General features: G+C 40.8%; 2 protein-coding genes across 3 annotated transcripts in view; one reads left to right on the top strand and one right to left on the bottom strand.

Moving 5' to 3' along the window:
• Positions 1–20,899, bottom strand: part of CD96 (CD96 molecule) — a 96,811-nt gene that overhangs the window by 50,082 nt on the left and 25,830 nt on the right. For both annotated transcript variants that reach the window (XM_027516006.1, XM_027516088.1), the window contains exons 4-7: positions 20,016–20,223; positions 16,301–16,356; positions 4,489–4,579; positions 2,365–2,553 (exon numbers count right to left, since the gene is read on the bottom strand). In XM_027516006.1, coding sequence (XP_027371807.1) covers positions 2,365–2,553; positions 4,489–4,579; positions 16,301–16,356; positions 20,016–20,223 — 544 coding nt within the window. The remainder of the gene's footprint in view (positions 1–2,364; positions 2,554–4,488; positions 4,580–16,300; positions 16,357–20,015; positions 20,224–20,899) is intronic.
• Positions 8,499–10,683, top strand: ZBED2 (zinc finger BED-type containing 2). The gene has a single exon (XM_027516208.1). It carries the CDS (start codon positions 9,326–9,328, stop codon positions 9,977–9,979), a length of 654 nt encoding a protein of 217 aa, XP_027372009.1. The 5' UTR covers positions 8,499–9,325; the 3' UTR covers positions 9,980–10,683.

Genomic DNA, 20,899 nt, shown 5'->3' with positions numbered 1-20,899 from the left:
GCAAACACATGACCCACACAAACCTGCACATGAATGTTTATTGAAGCTTTACTTTTCAAAAATTTTTCTTGGAGTATAGTTGATTTACAATGTATGTTAGTTTCAGGTGTATAGTAAAGTGAATGGCCTATATGGGAAAAGGATATAAATGCTTTATTTTAATTGCCCAAACTCAGAAGCAAACAAGATGTCCTTCAGTAGATGAATGGATATATAAACTGCAGTATACTTATTGAAAGGAATACTATTCAGTGCTAAAAAAACCTATCAAGCCATGGAAAGACATGGAGGAATCCTAAATGCATACTATTAAGTGAAAGAAGTCTATATTAGGACAGTGAAAACTTAGGGCTCTATGACACTATAATGAGGAGTACATCATTTTTCCAAATCCGTAGTATGCACATCACCGAGAGGAAGCTCTAGAGTAAACTAAGGCCTTTGGGCAATTGTTTTGTGTTGGTGTAGGTTCATCAGTGGTGACAAAGGCACCATTCTGGTGGGTGATGTGGATAATGAGGGAGAAGATGCACATGTGGGGAAGGGGCGTATGGGAAATCTCTGTACCTTCCTCTTAATTTTGCTGTGAAGTTAAGATTGCTCTAAAAAATAGTCTTTAGACAATAACAAAAAACCAAGAGACAGTCTTAACATCATAAAATATTTTTCAAATGTGATGCTTCCCTGGTGGCTCAGTGGTAAAAAATCTGCCTGCCAATGCAGAAGATGTGGTTTCAATCCCTGGATCAGGAAGATCCCATGGAGAAGGAAATGGCAACCCACTCCAGTATTCTTGTCTGGGAAATCCCATGGACAGAGGAGCCTGGTGGGCTATAATCCACGGGGTTGCAAAAAGTCAGACACAACTGAGTGACTAAACAAGAACAACAAAATCTGTCTGTGATGATTTAGGATTCTGCCAAAGCTACTGGGAAATCTATGTGAGAACGATCTACCTTTACCCTCTTCCAAGACTGTAGCCCTGGAAAGGAGGAGCACTTGTTTCTGAGGGAATTAGGTCACGTTGAGTACGGATATTTCATGACCGTTCCTGAATAATTAATTCAAAGTTCACAGAATGAGGTGAATAGGCAGGGATGCAGCGACGATGCTACTGTCCTGATGTCTGAATGGCACCTGTTTCTGCAGGGTGGGGATGCACTTACAGAGCCACATGCCCCGTCCAAGGCTCACAGGAACCAACCACTGGCATTGGTGTCAGGGCTGGGAAGGACCCAATATGCAGACTGTAGCCTTGAAACAAAGGGAAAATTTTCCCTCATAAATTATTCTGTTTTTTGTAAGTTATAGACTATAATATCTCTGAAAATAGGAAGGTGGTAAAAGATGTCAGTGATTCTGCAGAGTTGTAATAATGACTTGCAAAATTAAGTTTTATAGGTATTACTTTGTTGTTACATAAGAATAGTTGACAGTTGTCACTTCATACTTCAGTTTTTTATGGGCAATCTGTTGTCACTATTTTTTTAAGACATTTGTTCACACCTTTTTTGTAGTAAATCTTTATTATTTGATCCGGTTCAGAGTAATGTATTCTGGTTAATCAAATGTTGCAATAAGTAGAATGATCCCACATATCAACTTTGAAGTCATAAAAATCCTCTGTGTGAGATTCTGTGCTTCAAATCTAGGTGTACTAAAATCATGATATGGTATACATGGCTTTTCCAGGCTTCCTTGGTCGTAGGGTGGTAAAGAATCTGCCTATCAATGCAGGAGACATAAGGGGCGCGGGTTCGATCCCTGGGTTGGGAAGATCCTCTGGAGGAGGAAATGGCAACCTGCTCCAGTATTCTTTCCTGTAAAATTCTGTGGACAGAGGAGCCTGGTGGGCTATAGTCCATGAGGTAGCAAAGAGCTGGGCATGACTAAGCAAACACGCATACACAACATGGCTTATCCATTCCTAAGAATTAGAATGGAATATGCTGTATTATAAATGAATGCTTTTATAGACTCGGAAGTAATTTTAGGATTTTAAAAACTCTCTTGATTATCAATATATTAGTGTTAAATTTCATTATATGGTAGACTAACAAAAATGCTAGTTAATTGAGTTATTATTAATTGAATCTGAACAAAAAGTTCACTGTATTCACTAGAAATTCTTGGAAACAGGAATTAGGTACTTTTTATTTGAAGAAATTCTTTTCAGTAGAGTCCCTTTAGTCAAAAAATGTTTGATACTTTGAAATCGAATAATTTTGAATAGTGTAGAGAGAGTTTTCAGAGATTAAAATATCATGGAAACAATCAGTATTCTATTTGTTTTAGTTAGAAATGTTCTGAACTTATGGCAGTCTTGGCCACCCCCTTGTTGACCTCATTAAATAGAAAACTCACCCAAGAAAAATGTGATCTTTTCAGATGAGCTATTCCACACTTTGTGTCCAGGGGCCGGAGACAGAGCCATACACCAGATGGTCAGGTTGTTTGAGTGGGCTGGTTTATTATCATATACACTTGTCAAAACAGACTTCAGTTCCCAAAATCCATCTTTGTTTTTTCTTTTTTCACTAGTGGTATACATTTCTACAAGACAGATAAGAACAAGGTTCGTCACCAACATTTCCCATAGGAGCCGTAAAATGATGCCAGGGCATGGCTGGAGACAGTTCAGCTTACAGTGGTGTAGTCTAAAGGTGGTCAAACTGAAGCTCTTGTCCATTTGTCTGGCAGGCCTGGAATTAAACTGAACAGTTTTGTTCAAGCTCCTATATGGCATTGATCGGTGGTCAAGGTATGGAATATATTGGTTAAAGGTGTTGCTTTATTTATAATCAGGGGTCTAGTGGGTCTGGGGACAAGTTTTCCCAGCTCATCAGCATTGCTGATAACTGTGAGACTGATGATTTGTCCCTGGCCTGAGTGAGATCCTGGGAGGTCTCTTGTGTGGAGAGTGAGTAGTAGCAAGAATACACCCAAGTGGTCAGAAAAATATAAAACAACCTCAGCTGAGACTCCATTTTGGGTCCTCCACTTTGAGGTGCTGTGAATGTATACATGGGATGGATGGTGGCTCAGATGGTAAAGAATGTGCCTGCAATGCAAGAGACCTGGGTTCCATCTCTAGGTCGGAAAGATCCCCTGGAGAAGGGAATGGCCCCCATTCCAGTATTCTTGCCTGGAGAATTCCATGGACAGAGGAACCTGGCCAGCAATGATCCATAGTGTCCTAAAGAGTCAGACATGACCAAGAGACTAACGCTTTCCCTTCACTTTCACATGTGTACATGAGGTCCATATCCTTACTTTAAGGATATTGTTGCTAGATTATATCCTTTTCCTGAAATAAGCTGTTATTTATTTATAACACTATCATTTGGGGTCCTGTGAGTCTTCTTTAGAAATAGAATCCTGTTTAACCGCCACTGTTGGTACCACCTCCAAATAGCATACATGGCAGCAGGACATGAATGTAGAACTCTGTCCCTGTAGCTCAGAACTTTTGCTTCACAGCTTCTTGACACTGAAGGTTCTAAATGCTAATTCTAAAGTTAGCACTTGCCAAAGTAATAACTACATGCAGTTGTGTGCTAGTAAAATTCTGGCCACAGTGCCTGGCCTCATGGTTGTAAGGATAATGACCCTTCTAACATGTCTATGATGAACAAATCTATAATGACCCTTAACAGATATTTGCAGGATTGCATCCCGTCATTATTGTGGGTGAATTGTTTTTAAAGTGATCCAGTAACAAAACCAATAATTCAACATGAGTCAAGTGGATCAATAAAATCATTCATCAACAAAGACATAAAACTTTATCAATTAAAGATAATGCATCAAGAAATATGTGACTGCTACTGCTGAAAATATATTGAGCTTTGAGGAAAAATGACTCTGGAGAAAGGAGAAGGGCCATTGTCCCAGACAGGAGATGGCCCAGATTGTTCTGGCAGTGTCTATTGTGTTTACCATGAAAATATGGCTTTGTACACTCTCACCTGAGCTTGTCTCCATGTGTGTTCTGCTCCAGGAACTTTTAATCCTCCTGATGAACCTGTTCCTTGTCATGGAGCCAACTTATTTACATATACTTCCTTCAGTCCTCCACCCCCACCCTACCCAGATCCTTGCAAGGAAAAATAGAAATTATTTGTTTGTTGATTTAAGGTAGTGATGCTAAGTTAATTGGAACTAAATGACATGATTAATACATGTACATTGAATTAAACTTGCTTGCTCTCATAGAAGAAATCTGCATTTACGAACAGTTAAATAATAACAGTACTGTTCATATGTGAATGGACCAAGTCAACTGTATTTCTTGTATTCTGGGAAATACCTCCCTGCTCCTTGGAGGAGCCAGATGAGGTATCCGAAGATGGCATTTGGTAGGCAAGATGATGTTTTTCTTGGAATAAAAATTGTTCTTAAATGCCAAGACCGACCTGGGCAGTGGCAACTTCTATTTGTTTTCTGTCTTTCTTTGCCAAACCCACTTCCATTGACTGATTTCCTTACCTTCTCTTTCACCTTGAGGGAAGCTCCTCTGTATGAACCAGGTGAGGTTTGCTGTGGGAAATACATTCCTCAGTGAGCAGGTAAAAATTCTCTAGGGTTAGAGACAGAATATGGAAAGAATTATTTGCCAATTCAGAAGAAACTGGTGCCACATACATCTCCACCGGGCCTCAGATGAGGCCAATTGGCACAAAATTACTTTTTCCATTTTTATTACTTTATTTGTTTATTTATTGGTGGAACTCCCTGGACCAGGGATTGAAGCTGCACCCCCTGCAGTTAAAGCGTAAAGTTTTAACCACTGGACCATCAGGGAAGTCCTTTCCACTTTTAACAAGGCAGTGCTTACCTTTAAGAGGTTGCTTAAAATGTGAACTATTGCCTATTTAAGGCAATCACCTATAGATATGTTACAAATTAACAGCTAGAATTCAAGGTCAATTTAAGAAGAATCTAGAACTATACTACTGTTGCAAATCTGGATTCTGAGTTCTGAAAAGGAAGATTACATCTCTATATAGGCAGAATAAAATAGCATAAATAGAAACCAAAGAATAGGAAGAGGTTATAACAGGCAGGGGCCAGGGAAGCATATTCTGTCAGACCAAAAGCTAAAAGAGACCCAGACTTTGGTTGTTTTTGTTCCTCAAATAATGTAAAGTACTGTTTGTAGCAACAACTACAGAAACCATTTAATATAAATATTTCACTTTTGACTTGTAAAGAGTTTACCTAATTAATTTTTCATCATCTTAACAATCCTATAGGCTAGGTAGGACCCACTTTATTACTGCCATTTGACTGATGGGGAAGTCAGGGCACAGAATCACCGAATGGTTAAAGGAAGTGGAATGTAGTTGATGGTAAAACTGGAGGTGTTACCTTAATCTCAGTAAAAAATATTTCCTGGTAAGACACGTTGCATTAAAATAAGAAACAAGTAGAAAAGCAGATAGCTTATGTTACAAAACCAGGGAGCTTAGCAGTAGGGTTAGTTTATTATTATTATTTTTTCTCCCAACACTGTGTTTGTTTTTGTGAGATGATGGTTTCTTCAAGAGCCTGGTGAAAATATGCGTAAGGTATTATCTGATCTTCATTATTTTATCTGAGACACTAGAAAATTATAATCCTCTTTATAGTTTTGTTTTCTTGTCAAGAGATCTGTGTATTTTATATGTGGCCAGCCCTAAGTTTTTAATTCTCAAATATTTTTCACAATTGATGAATATGCTAATTAGTAAAGAACTGTTACCTATATGTAATGCTTGGTGTGCCAATTCCCCCGCAGACGAGTTATGCCCAAAAAGTCTGATTTTGAGCAGAGCTGAGAAACCAAATCTAAGATTAATACTAAGTCCCATCTTTCTGGTGAGATCTCACCAAGGTGCAAATGAACATCCCTCAGAACATCACTGTAAAACCCCCAAGGAAATACTGAGACTTTCAGAGGAGGTTATTTGTTGTATCCAAAATGGTAGATAGCAAACACTAAAGCCCCAGATTTCCCACCCATTCAGCGCTTAATGGGGATGCAGACAAGTGACAGGAATTCAGATCCATGAAATTCTGTCTCTTTGTGTCTTAAAAGCAAAAGTAGGTTTCCTGAAATATATTCTTATTAAGTAAAGGAAAGAGAATTCAGTTTATTTAATCCAACAAAATGCCAAAGACTGATTTTATCTAGGTGGTTTGTATAGGATCTATAGTGAAAAAAAATGTTTTAAAAATGTGTAAAGGTTTGTATTAATGTCAATACCTTTAGTCCCTCTCATGATTCATTTTCTTTATGTTCATCTAATCTACCAAAAGATGATGATATGGTAATATCAGGAATGAGTAGGAGTTCCATTACTTTGTAAAGGCAACTGGCTCACTGAAGAAATCTCTTGTTAACTCAATAAAATATTAAAAAGATTTCATGCCTGTAAGTTTTCTAAATTCAGATTTCATGGAATGATTCAGGTTTCAAATATTCTATACCATCTCTAGACAGTGTTTTAAGATTTTGCTTAGGAATATTGTTCTTGTCCTGAAACTCCTCTGGTCTCTAAAATTGAAAAACTTCAGACTAAACTAGTTCAAACTGAAGTCAAACATGTTATGAAATGTCAAGCATATGTGATTTTGCTGAGCAAGCCAAGTTGTATTTCTTTGTTAACTTTCAAAGGATTAAGAAGAAAAACATGTCAGATATGAAAAAAATATGAAATAAATATGAACAAGAGTTTATGTACATATGCATACAAACATGTACACACACACACACACACACACACACACACACACCTTTCTCTGCTGAGGAGTCAAAATCATTCACTCAGTCAGTGTGAGTCTGTTTATGAAGTATTCACGAAACAAGCAAATTATTGGTTTCTCCAGCACATTATTCTAAGTCCATATGGTATAAGTGAGTAATACCACAAAGAATTCTGTAGAAAGTGCCAAAAAGCATTTGGAGAGTTCTGTGGGAGTGCAGAGAAGGTTGAAATCTGGGAACAACTTGGCACAATTATATTTTATGGACAGGGAAGAGTCAGGCCTGGAACCTACAGGTGGAAAGTAGTGGGAAATTCACAAAAGATGGGCAATGGATTGGTTCATGGACTTGGGTGTGAGTTGGGGATGTTGGAAGCAGAGGCTGGAGCAAGATGAGATTGACAAGTCAGGAAAAATAAATCCAAATCTGGCTGCAACACTGATCATTCTTTTATTTCCACAGATGAAATACTGAAATGGTGACCATTTGTAAATGATCCCATATTCAGTTTGGTTAAGTTTGGACAGGACCATTTCCAAAGGACTTTTCACAGAATCAGTTTGAAAATATTTAGCTTATTAGTCTAGAAAGAAAAATCCTTAAAATAAATTCCCCTATTTGTTTACCAACTCTTCATTTCTATTTGGAGTCTCTCCAGGCCCCACACATTTACTTTTCACTTGAAATTTAACTTTTAGTCTCTACATGTTTTCTATTCTACCATTTCTGTATTTTCTTCCTGTAACTCAAGGTTTTTCCTCCCATGGATATCTTTAAAATGTGCTTGTCTCCTCTTAGTAGGTTTTCCTTCTAAAATCTATCTATCTGTAAATTTATATTTTTTGCTTAAGTTGTGATTATCCCTTTATTTCACTTCAACTGAAAGTAGAAGCCAACAGATTTCAGCTTTTCCAATTCTAGTTACATAATATAATAGAAATCAATCTCAAATTTTCTATATTTCTTTAAATTGCGGGAGAAGGGTCCTTTTATTTAATCTTCCCTTTTTGCAAGTTCTCTGACTTTTCTACTGACTTTATTTATAATACCAATAGTTTCCAACCAACAATGGAGACCATGGCCTGACAACTGGACAAAATATTTGAAATCACAGGTATCCTCAAGGCATGTGGTTTCTTTTTTTGCCCATTTTCCACCGTTCCCATGTCTTAAATCTTCTTTGCTTGAGATGAGAGGCCAGATGATCTAGTCTTCTGGAAACGACTAAGACTTGTAGGTGCTTGATTTATTGTTTTACTTCACAACATTTGCCAGGGACAACTTTTTTTGGTGGTGGAAGGAGAAGGAGAAAAGGTCTGCATTTATTGCAGAAAAACCCTACAGGTATGGTCACACCCATGTAGAAACAAGGCTTCTCTGGAAGTGGGAGGGAACAGGAAGTGGAGTGCCCTCCTCCTGGTGGCAGCAGGCAGCTAACAACCTTCCAACGTGGTAGGAGCACTCCCTGCATCGGAACCCTCAGAGACCAGTCCTAAGCCTTGCTTGCCGGTAAGTACGTACCCACTTGGGGCTGGGTGGTACTTCCGAATTGCTCAGGGTGGCAAAGCTTGATGGATAAGGTTCTCAATCATTTAAAAAATGATCTAAGAGAGAGCAGTCAGGCTCTTTTTAAAATGTACCATAACTTTCCATGTGTTAATTTATCCTTAAAATGGGGGTCCCTACACCAAACATCTGGAGGAAGTTGCCATCAGGAAGATTTCATCCACTGTTGGCTTTGCAGGTGATGGTGCTCAGGAAGGTGGAGTGTGGTGAGCTGCTTGCTGAGGTCTCCCCGACACAACCAGGCTGTGGAGATGTGTTCCCCTGCTCTCTCCTCCAGGTATGCCAGCTCCTCCTGCTGAAAACAGCTAAGCCTGCTGTTTGGAGTTCTTAGAATCCCAGCCCCCAAGGAACCTCTCTAGGGGCAAGCTGACTTTACACTGGGAACTGTATTTCCCAGACCCTGACAGGCTTTGTAGCTTCTGGACTGACTTCTGCATCTGTTCAGAGGAACAGCGAGTCTCTTCTACATTAGCATCAGTCTCTGTTCGCTTCTACCCACACTGAGGGAGATCCAGTGAGGCCCTCGCTCTGGTATTCTGGACAGCCTGAACCCTGAGGTTGCTCCTCCTGCCTCCAAAGTGCATCACACAGGTCTCCGGGAGCACCGAAGCAGTGGAAGCAGCCAGGAGAAGAATCAAGAGAATACCTGAAATTCTCAGTATTCAAAAACACCTGTGGTGCTGGTTGAGGTACTGAACACTGAGCTCACTGGAAAGCTTTGTATTAATAATTGCTTCACTGAGTTATCCTGTCTTCTGGCCCAGCCAAGGAGGGATCAGCACGTATCCGGGTCATGGAGGGAAAGTACAGGCGAGCCCCAAAGGCCATTTTACTTGGCTCTGACTCACCCTGACTCTCCAGTGAAGCAGAAAGGAGGAAACATCACACCTCCCAGGTGTGGCCAGCCTTTGACCACTATTGCAAATCCCTGAGAGTCACCCAGTCCCTTCCCAAGTACACTTTTAGCTTTAGAGACTTCTGGCTCAAGGAAAGCTGTAAAGTGGAGACAGGATGAGGCGGGAAGAAGAGGAAGAGGATGGAAACAGGATGAAGGCAAAAGGGCGCTTGGAAGTGAAGGAGGAGGAGGAGATCAGTGAGGCGGGAGAACCTGTAGCCCCTTTTGTCGGTGCCACGCCCACCCCGATGCCCCACAACAAGGGGACTCGGTTTTCTGAGGCCTGGGAATATTTCCACTTGGCCCCTGCCCGTGCCGGGCACCACCCCAACCAATATGCCACCTGCCGCCTGTGTGGCAGGCAGGTGAGCCGGGGCCCTGGGGTTAACGTGGGCACCACAGCCCTATGGAAGCATCTGAAAAGCATGCACAAAGACGAGCTGGAGAAGAGCGGCCACGGTCAAGCTGGGCAGCGTCAGGACCCCAGGCCTCAAGGGTCGCAGCTCCCCACGGGTATTGAGGGAGACTGGGCCAGGCTCCTGGAGCAGATGGGGGCCCTGGCTTTATGGGCCAGCCAAAGAGAAAAGGAGCTTCTGAGGAGGGAGAGGGCGGTGGAATGGCGGGAGCGGGCAGTGGAGAGGAGAGAACGAGCCCTGGAGGAGGTGGAAAGGGCCATCCTAGAGATGAGGCGGAAGGTGAGGGCTGAGAAGGAGGCCTGCCAGAGAGAGAAAGACCAGTCTGGGGCAGCTCACCCCTTTCATTTTGTTTAAACGGGGGCTTGGGAGAAATTTATTCTGAAAACACTGACTTTAGACCCATAGCAAAAAAGTCCTTTTAGTTCCAGCTTAAATATACAGGAAAGTAGCTTGGTAGGATTTTGTTTTTAAGAGAAAGAACAGTATGGGTTATTCTCAGCATGTCTGAATTGGCCAAATGTTTATCTTAGCTAAGGTTCCTTAGAACAGTACTCACAAAAACTTTAAAATATACTAACCATGGGTCTGTGAGTTATTTGGGGGCAGAATGTACCAGGCTGTCAGCCTCAATGAGTGGAAATAATGGGATTTATGCCTAGCACTTGGTTTTGGGGGAGCTGAAGGTTTTGATGGTTGAGACTGGATGGGTGGCTGGGATATACCTATGTGGCCAGCTCATTCTGGAGACCCCATGATGAGCAGAGCCCAGGCTTCCTGGGACAAGGTGTTTGCACACGTTCTGGTGTTGATTTAAGAACTGGATGTAAAGCTGGTTCTGTGGGACCCAGCAGTGGAAGAAAAAAAGAAACGTGGGCCTGAGATCTCCAGACTCTTTCAATGTATATCTTTCTCCCATTATTGCAGTCTTATATTAAAGCTGTTTTATCAGAATAACCCGTCTTAATCCTGTAAGTCCTTCCAGCAATCTAACAGATAAGTAATTAATGGATAATTATCACAGAGAATTAAAGACTTTCCAATTCACTTGAATTAAACATTAAGAGTAGAGCATATAAAAATTTGTTCATATTTTAAAAACATAATTCAATTTCATATTAAGCTTTGTTAAAGGAGGAGTTTGTGAGGAGGAGGTGAAAGAAACTCAGAAAGAAAAAGAAAAAGGTGGAGAGATGGGCTATATAAGGAGAAAGAACGAAGAGAGGCAGAAAACTGAAAAAAGGGACAGAGAAGTAATGTGAAGATGAGAAAGACAGCTCCCCAGAGAAAGTTCACCATGGAAAGGTAAGAGACCTTGACTGTCTGGGAGAATGAAGGGCAGAGAACATTTTCTTCACTTCTGAGGTCAGTTTTAATGAGTAAAGTTGCTTTTGTTTTATATCCACAGACTACATGGATCACTCATTCATTTAAACAGTAGGTTTCAGATTATATGCCTCAGATTATTGGCATTACGTGCCAATGCTTTTTTCTCCAATTTTTTGAAAGCTGTTCATCTTTAAGTATTCAGAGATGCTTTGAAAAAAAGGAATCCAGTGGTCCATAAGGAGAGGTAAATTCCCTGGGCTGCTGAGAACATGTTTAAAATGTTAACACAGGATTTGAATAGGATCAACCTGGAAACCACTCTGGTCTTTGTGCTGGAGCTGATTTGTTTTGGATGATTCCTATTAAATCTTATTATTTACATATATTTAAAACTGGGTTGGGAGTGGGGAGGAGGGTATGGTGAGAGATGCAGAGGACAAGTAGAGACTAAGCCAGTATCTCATCTTGCAGATGGCGTGAGTGCTTTCAGTCACTCATCTCCCTAAAGCAGACAAGATGTTGGTATAATAATGGCATCTTGCCTCATTCGGGCCTTACCTACGTGGTTCCTTTCTACTGCTTGTTCTTAGACTTGTCAGCAGCTCTAACAGCCATATCTTGTCATCCTTGTGAGCTGTTTGTGGAAAAGACACAAGTCCAAACACCAGACGTGAAAAACGCACACTGTAGTGTAGTCTTGTTATTTCCCTCTTTTTCTAGAAATGTGCCTGATATTAAAGCTTCACTTCCCTTGTGGTTTCCCCCCCAAAAGTGTGTTGCCCCTTTGAGGACTGTCTTCACCTGTGGTGAAAGCTCAGGGCTCACTGCTGCAAATGATGGTGGCGGCTGGTCATCACCTGGCTGGAGATATGGACTCAGGAGCCTTATTATGCCACAAAGAGCTAGGAGGGAAAAAGAGTCTGCAATATCTAAAACACACACACACAAGGAATAGAGTTTAAGAAGGATAAGAAATCCGCAGAAACTCAAGTTTTGTAAAACCAAAATTAAATAAACATGAACAATCAAATTCTGTAAATAGCTAATGGAGCTCTCCTGCTAAACTCTGATGTTTGGTTTTAAGATTACAGTGTCTTTTTTCCATGAGTCTTATTATTTTAACCTCTCTTCCTTTTTCAGGCATTTTAATCCCATTTGCTTTTGCTTCCTGTTCATGTGAAGTAGTTTTTTATTTGTTTGTTTTCTAGTTTTTTCCCTAAATTTTATAAAACATGATAGAGAGTGACAAGGAGAGGACCCCATGGAGATGGTCAAGTAAAAGCACAGGCAGGAGGAAGAGTCTGCATCGTGGAAAGACTGCCCTGTTGAGTAGTTTTCCTGTATCTCTCCTGTGTCTTCTTTTGCTGCATTATCAGAGGGCTGGATATAGAGGGCTATGGGCTGTGTTGGCAGGCTCTTCAGCCCAGTATCTTTTGCTCTAGAGCAAAAATCTGCTACATGTGCGGGGGGGTGGGGGTAGCTGTTGAAGTTTAGGTTAAAGACTCCCTTTCTTTCCATGGAGCTGTGGCAGCAAGGCTGTGTGCCATGTTGGGGGCCCTGGCAAAGCCAAGCCCTTGAAAATATGCAAGAACATGACATCAATAGGGGGTGTGACAATGTCAGTGTCACTCTCTAGCATGTCTAAGCCTGAAAGGCTTCAGTGTTAGAATTATCAGGGGACTTTTCTCTTCTACAGGAAAACTAAATTAACCATACACTTCGTAACTTTAACTGGTGACACTGGAAGACACAGTTCAAATCCCTGTTGCTCTAACACAGGGCTCCTGGTGTAGTGAAAGTGTAGCACCTAGTAAGGCATTCCATAGGTGCACGATAATTTCTAAGAGATGAAGGAATGGGGATAGGAAATTACCATTACTGAGCACTTGTGGTTGCCAGATGGTAGATACTTTGCATATGGTTCTCTCATTTGGTCCTTAGGTCACCATTGTGAGGTTGGAATCATTGTCCCTGTTCACTGATGAGGAACCTAAGAATCTGAGGTCTAAGGCCCAGAATTAATAGTGATGAAGGAGAATTCAGGCCAAGATCTATCAAATTCCACAATCTATATTCTGCCATTTCATTATTCCCCATTGTCTCTGAAAATCAGTCACATAGTAGATTTATGAATATACATACAGAGGAAGGAATAAGTGAAAGAGAGTGAGTGCATGATAAATAGTGGCAGGGAAAAAAGACATTTCTGAGACACTGACTCTGTGCTATTTACTCATTACTGTGGATAAATCTAATGTACCTAAGAACCCAACATAATATTTATTATGATCCTGGCTTTAGAAATGGGTTAGTTGAGACACGTAGAGCTTAACTACTTGATGAGGCTATCTTGCTGGTAAAGTGGTCGAATCAGGATTTGACCTCATTTCTATTGGCCCCTGAAGCATGATCTCCTTGCTATGCAGTTCTGCCTGGGTATGGGCATGCTAAAGTCTCATCCTAGTTCTGCCTTTTGTTAGTGGCTTAGCCGGTGGTTTAGACTCTCCAAACCCAGTTTCTCATCTGTGATTTGACAGATCTCTACCTATTTCAGAGGCTTATTGGGAGTATCACATGGTAAAAGTATGTGAAAGGGCTTTGAAGAATTTATATGCTATTAAAAATACAATGGGGATTATAAGAATATCAGAGTGAGAAATTGCTAATGTTTGGCAAGGTCTTAAAAGATCCATGGACAAGCTGTGTCCTGCAGCTGATTATGTGGAATTGTGAGAGATTATTCACTAATTCCTCAGGAAGGAACATTCTCTGGTTTTTCTAGTTAGTGCCTAGAGAAGTATGGGTACAGAAGAGAAAATCTGATGACACGTAAGACAAAGTCCTTTTCTTAAAAACTGAAATTCTTAGATCCAACCTTGTGATTGGAAAGTTGGGAAAGGTGGTGTAGGAAATGAATTAGAACAATACATGGACTGAGTCCACATTACTTGTAAACATTGGCCCAAGAAACTACAGGAAAATCCTCACAAGAAACAAAAACACCTACCAAACATTATATCATGAGATTATCTTTTATTTAAACTACTGAAATGAAGTACACTAATAAACTTGAAAATTAATTGTGGCAGAACCAAAAAATGGAAACCTTTTCTATGTACCCAGGATTACAATAACAATCTAAGAGACCCATCCATAAAATCTACAAAAGATACAAAGACTTGGATAATACACTCATCTAAAATCATACCACAGAGCCTGAGTTATGATTTGTATGCAGCTGTCAAATTACATGACTGATATTCAGTGAAAATATGACAAGATATCATAAGTTATTTAATATTCTTCTGGCTAGAAGAAACTAGGAGTATAATTTTCTCTAATCCCATTTAATAGGACATGTTTGAAAATTAATGGAGAATATTCATTTTACTTGGGGTTTTGAAAAGTTTGAATGAAGTCATAATGTCACAAGACAGCTGAGTAACAACACATAATAGTCAATGAAAATGCTTATTAAGCACTCTATATCAAACAATGAACTAAGAACTTTTCACACATTATTTTGTTCCATTCTTAAAAACAACATGCTGCTAAGACACTTCAGTCATGTCCAACTCTTTGTGACTCTCTGGACTGTAGCCCTCCAAGTTCCTCTCTCCATGGGATTCTCCAGGCAAGAATACTGGAGTGGGTTGACATTCCCTTCTCCAGAGGACCTTCCTGACCCAAGGATCAAACCCATGTCTCTTGCATCTCCTGCATTAACAGTCAGGTTCTTTACCACTAATGCCACCTGGGAAGCCATCTTAAAAACAACAACAATATGCAAAAACTCTCCTCATCCCTTTCATATACATTGGAAACCTGACTACAAAGATGTAATAATTAATTAGCACAAGGTCACAGCCAATAGGAGGAAGAGCTGAGAAGTGAGACCAGATCCCAAAGACTAGAGGCTGGGAACTACCTGCAAGAAATTACAGTCAGATTCCAATTTCCTTTTCCTCCTTCCCTTCCTATATTGCCTAAAAACAGCCAGAATTCTGAAAAAGTTCAGATGGGCACATTTCCTCTTACCACTTAAAAATAAAAACACTGGGAAAGCTGATATAGGAAATGAATTAGAACAAACTAGTGTCAGCTGAGCAAAACCTCCTTCTTACATCAGTATTCACACTGCTTTCCACCCTACGTTTCCTTCACTATCTACTTCAATTTTTAGTCAACAGAAATGTAAACAACTGAGACAATTTTTCCAGGAAATTTAAGGACTAAGGATCACAAGATCATACATTCTGACAGCCCTAAGGCAGAAAATAAGGATTCCTTTTTGGTTTCTAGAATCCAGTTCAGTTCAGTTCAGTCGATCAGTCATGTCCAACTCTTTGTGACCCCATGAACCGCAGCATGCCAGGCCTCCCTGTCTATTACCAACTCCTGGAGTTTACCGAAACTCATGTCCATTGAATCAGTGATGCCATCCAACCATCTTATCCTCTTCTCCTTCTCCTCCTGCCCTTAATCTTTCCCAGCATCAAGGTCTTTTCCAATGAGTCAGTTCTTTGCATCAGGTGGCCAAAGTATTGGAGTTTCAGCTTCAGCATCAGTCCTTCCAAAGAATATTCAGGACTGATTTCCTTTAGGATTGACTGGTTGGATGTCCTTGCAGTCCAAGGGACTCTCAAGAGTCTTCTCCAACACCACAGTTCAAAAGCATCAATTCTTCAGCACTCGCTTTCTTTACAGTCCAACTCTCACATCCATACATGACTACTGGAAAAGCCATAGCCTTGACTAGATGGACGTCCCTTTGTTGGCCAAGTAATGTCTCTGCTTTTTAATATGCTGTCTAGGTTGGTCATAACTTTCCTTCCAAGGAGTAAGTGTCTTTTAATTTCATGGCTGCAACCACCATCTGCAGTGATTTTGGAGCCCCCCCAAAATAAAGTCTGCCACCATTTCCACTGTTTCCCCATCTATTTGTCAGGAAGTGATGGGACCAGATGCCATGATCTTCGTTTTCTGAATGTTGAGCTCCAACTTTTTCACTCTCCTCTTTCACTTTCATCAAGAGGCTCTCTAGTTCTTCTTCACTTTCTGCCATAAGGGTGGTGTCATCTACATATCTGAGGTTATTGATATTTCTCCCGGCAATCTTGATTCCAGCTTGTGTTTCTTCCAGCCCAGCATTTCTCATGATACTCTGCATAAAAGTTAAATAAGCAGGGTGACAATATACAGCCTTGACCAATCAAATTAGCTTACCTTTATTCCTATCAGAAATTAATTGGATTAAGGTCCTTTGAGAAAACATTCTGAGCAATGAGGCAAATGAACACACCTTGACATATTATACTGTCAATTTTCAAAGGCTTTAATGTGACTCACCTCTCCAATGACATCCATGGAGTTATTTTCCACAATCATGGGGATTTCCGGCTTAGCTTAAAGGCAAATAAAACAGTTAGTTAGTGGTCCTGAATGATACCCTGCCTGGTCACTAGTGTGTGTGTGTGTGTGTGTGTGCGTGCACACGCATGTGTGTGAAAAATTCATAACTCATCAGATATTTATTAAACTCCCACTGTGTTCCAGCAGTATATTAGATGCCAAGGAAACAAAGGTAGACACATCATATTCATTGAGAAATTTACATTTACATGGAAAATGCATGTACAAAAACTAGAAATTAGAATTGATATAAGAACTGTTTTTAGGGACATGTAGGATTTGAAGAAAGCTTTTAAGAGAAGCTGCTAACCCAATCTTGGGGAATAAGAGGAGGCTTTTGGAAGAGGGGACATTTGATGCTTTAAAGATGATTATGGGTGAGTCAGGTGAAAAGGGCTTTTCCAGGTGGCTTAGTGGTAAAGAATCCACCTGTCAATGCAGGAGATGAGGGTTTGATCCCTGAGTTAGGAAGATTTCCTGGAGAAGGAAACGGCAATCCACTCCAGTATCCTTGCCTGGGAAATTCTACAGACAGAGGAACCTGGTAGGCTACAGTCTGTGGGGTTGCGAAATGGTTGGGCATGACTTAGCAACTAAACTGCAACAAGAGGAGCAGGTGAAAGTAGGAATGTGAGGGAGGGGAGGGGACAGGCAGTGGGCAGAGAAAAGAGAGGAACAGTCTATGTGCCCACAGGTCTAGAAATAAAGCATAAGTTAAGGCCCCTGAAGGGAACTGGGAAAACACCTGGTTCTTATTTAGTTGCTTGGCATCAGAAAAGATCAGGGACTGTTTCACTGATTTTGTTGTTCTGCTAAACTGTAAGTTCCTAAAGCCAGGATGCTTTATTCATCTCTCCATCTATAGCATTGATAATGCACAGCATAAAACAGACATTGAGAACATCATGCTGAACTGAAGTAGCCTCAAGATAAGTTGAGTATAACAGACATAGTCCTCTATGAACCAGTGGATAAAATATTAAGACCCTTGTCACGGCTACCATCAGTGTCTGCTACATCCACTTAGCCTCTGCTGCATCCATACAGCCTCTTGCTGGGCACACCTATGACTCTCTCCTGAAGATTTGCTGGGGTTATGGACACTCACTCAGTCCACAAACAGGGCAGACTGGAAGTCCCGGAGGGTTAATGGTGGTAGTAGGTGGGGAGTTGTGGATAATGCCCCAGCTTCCTCACCTTTGTCGCGGATAACTCTGATGCGTGTTCTTCCACAATGTCCCAGTGGGAGTGAGCTCTAAGCCCACATTGCTAACTGGCTTGATTATATACATTTTATTATCTTCCTTCCCTTCCTTGACATATTTTTCTCACTCCTATATTTCCTAGGATTATCTCTCTAATAAATTAATTCAAATCCTTGTCTCAAAGTTTTCTTTTAGGGGAACCCAAACCAAGATACAATAGTAATGGGAGGAGCCCTATTTCTGACCTCTTATTAGCAGCAAATGCTGGTAGAATGAAGGGCCTGAAAGCAGGAACAAGTATACTAAAAGTTGCAGGGGTGATAGATAGAAACAGATTATTCGGGGGGAATCAAGATTGTGGGAGAACAAACTTGTGATGGCAGGGGACTCCCCATAAGGAAGGTCAAGTCATAGGAGACTAGTGAGGGGGATCCAGGAAGTGGCAGAGGGGAAGCTTCCAGTTTATGGTCTGGTAGAGAACAAAGGTGTTCAGGAAGGAGAAATAAACTGGATGAAGGGCATGTAGAATGGCTCAGTGACACATATGAGTATTTATTTCAAGGTTTTCGTGTTTTTATTTTTGGCTTATTCTATTTGAGGAATCACCTGGGGACGCAGAGTGGGTCCTGAATAAGATATGCAGTATAACTCTGTGCCAGGATCACTATGATATACACTTGGGTGACACCCCAAATAGATTAAAGACTGGATAAGACTGTCCAAACACAACCTATCTGGCTCATTTGCTAAAGGAGAAAATCAGAAAGCAGAAAAGTCTAGTTATTTGAACAAGTCAGCAGTGTCTTGTATTTTTACATATTCACTGAAAGGAGTTCAAAGAAGAAGCAAACAAAAATATAGAGGCAGAGAGATGTGGAAGGGCATAAGGATGAGATGGAAAAGAGTGAAAAGCATTCTAGACCAAGATGAAGATAGTTTAATGCAGCAAAGAGATACAGGACATGGTTTAAATGTTGACAGGGCAATTAGATCGAGTTATGGTACAAAAATCCCTGGTCAAATGGGACACAGTTTGCCTAACACAGAATTATTTCTTTTCACATCCTGGATGACTGCCTCCATCGATTTGCCAATAGTGAGGCCAGATGAATCAGTCTCATGTTTGGGCTAAGACAGTCACACCCCATAAATGAGAGAATGGTGTTATCAATCAAAGAGATGAACAGTCTTTCCAACTCATCACAGGACACTGTCTAGGCCCCATAGGGAACCTGATCACGGGGGCAATTGATTCTTCCCTAAGCCATCCCGGAGGCGAGACAGAGAAAGACAGAGGTAAGGAAGCAGCAAGGGAAGGAAGGCAAGAGAAAGACAGTGCGAATCAAAGAAAGACATATAGGAAAAGCTATTGGCAAGAGACTTCAAACACATTTTGGCTGCAGCTATTTCCTTATTTATGAACTAAAGGGTTTTCATTTCCTTTAAAATACTGGATTGTGTGATCTCTGGTAGTAATTCAATAAGATTCTAGATAAAAACAAAGATTTTTCACTTATCCTATCATTTGGTTAACTGAGAAAAAAATCTACCAGTCCATGCTCTTAGGTTTTGTGAATTATTTTCTCTTTTACCTCATTTTCAAAAACAATGAATTGCTCATCCACATCACTGCCTTCCTCTTGGCCTTCATTTAAAAATGATGTTTTAATAAAAAAAAAATTCAAAAAATAAAAATAACAGAAAAATGATGTTTTGAGAAACACAGTTCTTGGTCACAAAAATGAAAAATATCTAAAGCCAACAAGTTTCTATTCATTAATATCTCCTTGCATCACGGAACAAAACAGAATTTTCCCATTTCCCTTAAATTTGCAACCTGCAGAGTCTCTGTAGTCTGATTGAGGCCACAGTGGATATTTCAGCTAAGCCCCACTTTCCTGTAAATGCAGGGTCAGAGGGCCAGCCCTGCAGGTTTCTTTGCTGGAGGAGCTGGACAGTCTCTCACCCCAGCTGGCCTTGGTGGGGGCGAGAGGACTCCTGCAGAGTTTCTTTGGAGCTGTGTTTGTCATCTACCTTTTCTCACACTGGTCTTATTCCACCTTGCTCCAGCAAGCAACTAATACAACTAGACAACTAAGCAATTAGATTGTGGCAGTTATAACGAAAGAGACTTCCCGTATTCTCAGGAGATGTTAAAACCATAAAGTAGTGGTCATATGGAAAACCATAAGGTAGTGCTCGTAAGGTAGTGGTTAGTGGTCACCAGGAAACTGATGATCTATGGCAGCTGAATCATCATTCTTTAGCTTCCTTCCCTCGTCCCCACCCCCAACATGAATGACAAGTGTCAAGACAAACAGAACTCAAGAATGGGGACTCTTGAGTGGCTGCTCTCTAGCTAACAGAGTGTTTCATCTTTGGTGGGGGAAGAATCTGGAGACAGTAACAGGAGCATGGCAGGGACTCCAGAGAACAGAAACTCTTACCAAAAACCTTGACTGTGGTGGAGCTCCTCAAGACTCTGCCAGGCCTGACTACAACGTGGCAGGAGAACTTCCAGCCATCATCGTGGATTTGGACTGGCGAGAGGTAGAGCCTGTAGTCTGTACCTATCCGGACTCTGTCTTTAAATAACGCGGAATTGCTGATGGGGTGACCTCCAGCGGTAAGTGTTTTCTGAGTTCCATTATCCTCCTGATGAGACAAAATGGTTACCAGCTTTGAGCGCTCAATCATGCCAGCTCTGGACTAGGCATTCCACAAAGAGTAATCCAGTTGTACTTTGTGACAACGGAGATGATGAATGAAGAATTGAAATTAAGAGATATTGAGTATGTTACCAGAGAAAGTATCATTACACTCAACTTTCAATTTAAAATATACTGTCATTCTCTCCTAACACGAATAGAAATTGCTGCTCTTCTGATTAAAACTTCTCCTCCATCACCTTTCATGAGCTGCATATTGACAGTGGGATTTGGGGGAGGGTACAGCCCTGGGAATTAATGTCAGGTCATAATTCTCATTTCAATTTCTGAAATCATAATGCTAGGATATTTTCAGGGGGCTGTATCAGTTTTACTCATTAAATTTCCACTGAACTGGATGATTACAATCATCCTTTCTTCCCAGCATTCCTTTAGAAAAGCTCTCACTTTAGCTCCACTTGGAATGAAGACTAGGATGAGGTAAAGAGAGACTCCTAAAATGCAAAGGTTAAGGAGGCACTCACTCTCAGGGTCTTATAAGTGCAGGAAGGGCACTGAAAGAGGGTGCCTCCTTAAATACTGTGCCCTTTGGCAACTTCTAGCCTCTGCTCTTATTTCTGTGTCTGTGACCTTCAAAGAGGACACATAAAGATTGGGCTATA

Source organism: Bos indicus x Bos taurus, chromosome 1 (genome assembly GCF_003369695.1).
Source record: "Bos indicus x Bos taurus breed Angus x Brahman F1 hybrid chromosome 1, Bos_hybrid_MaternalHap_v2.0, whole genome shotgun sequence".
Classification (NCBI taxonomy): Eukaryota; Metazoa; Chordata; class Mammalia; order Artiodactyla; family Bovidae; genus Bos; species Bos indicus x Bos taurus.
Note: the sequence above shows the minus strand (reverse complement) of the source record. Positions and strands in the feature narration are given on the sequence as shown.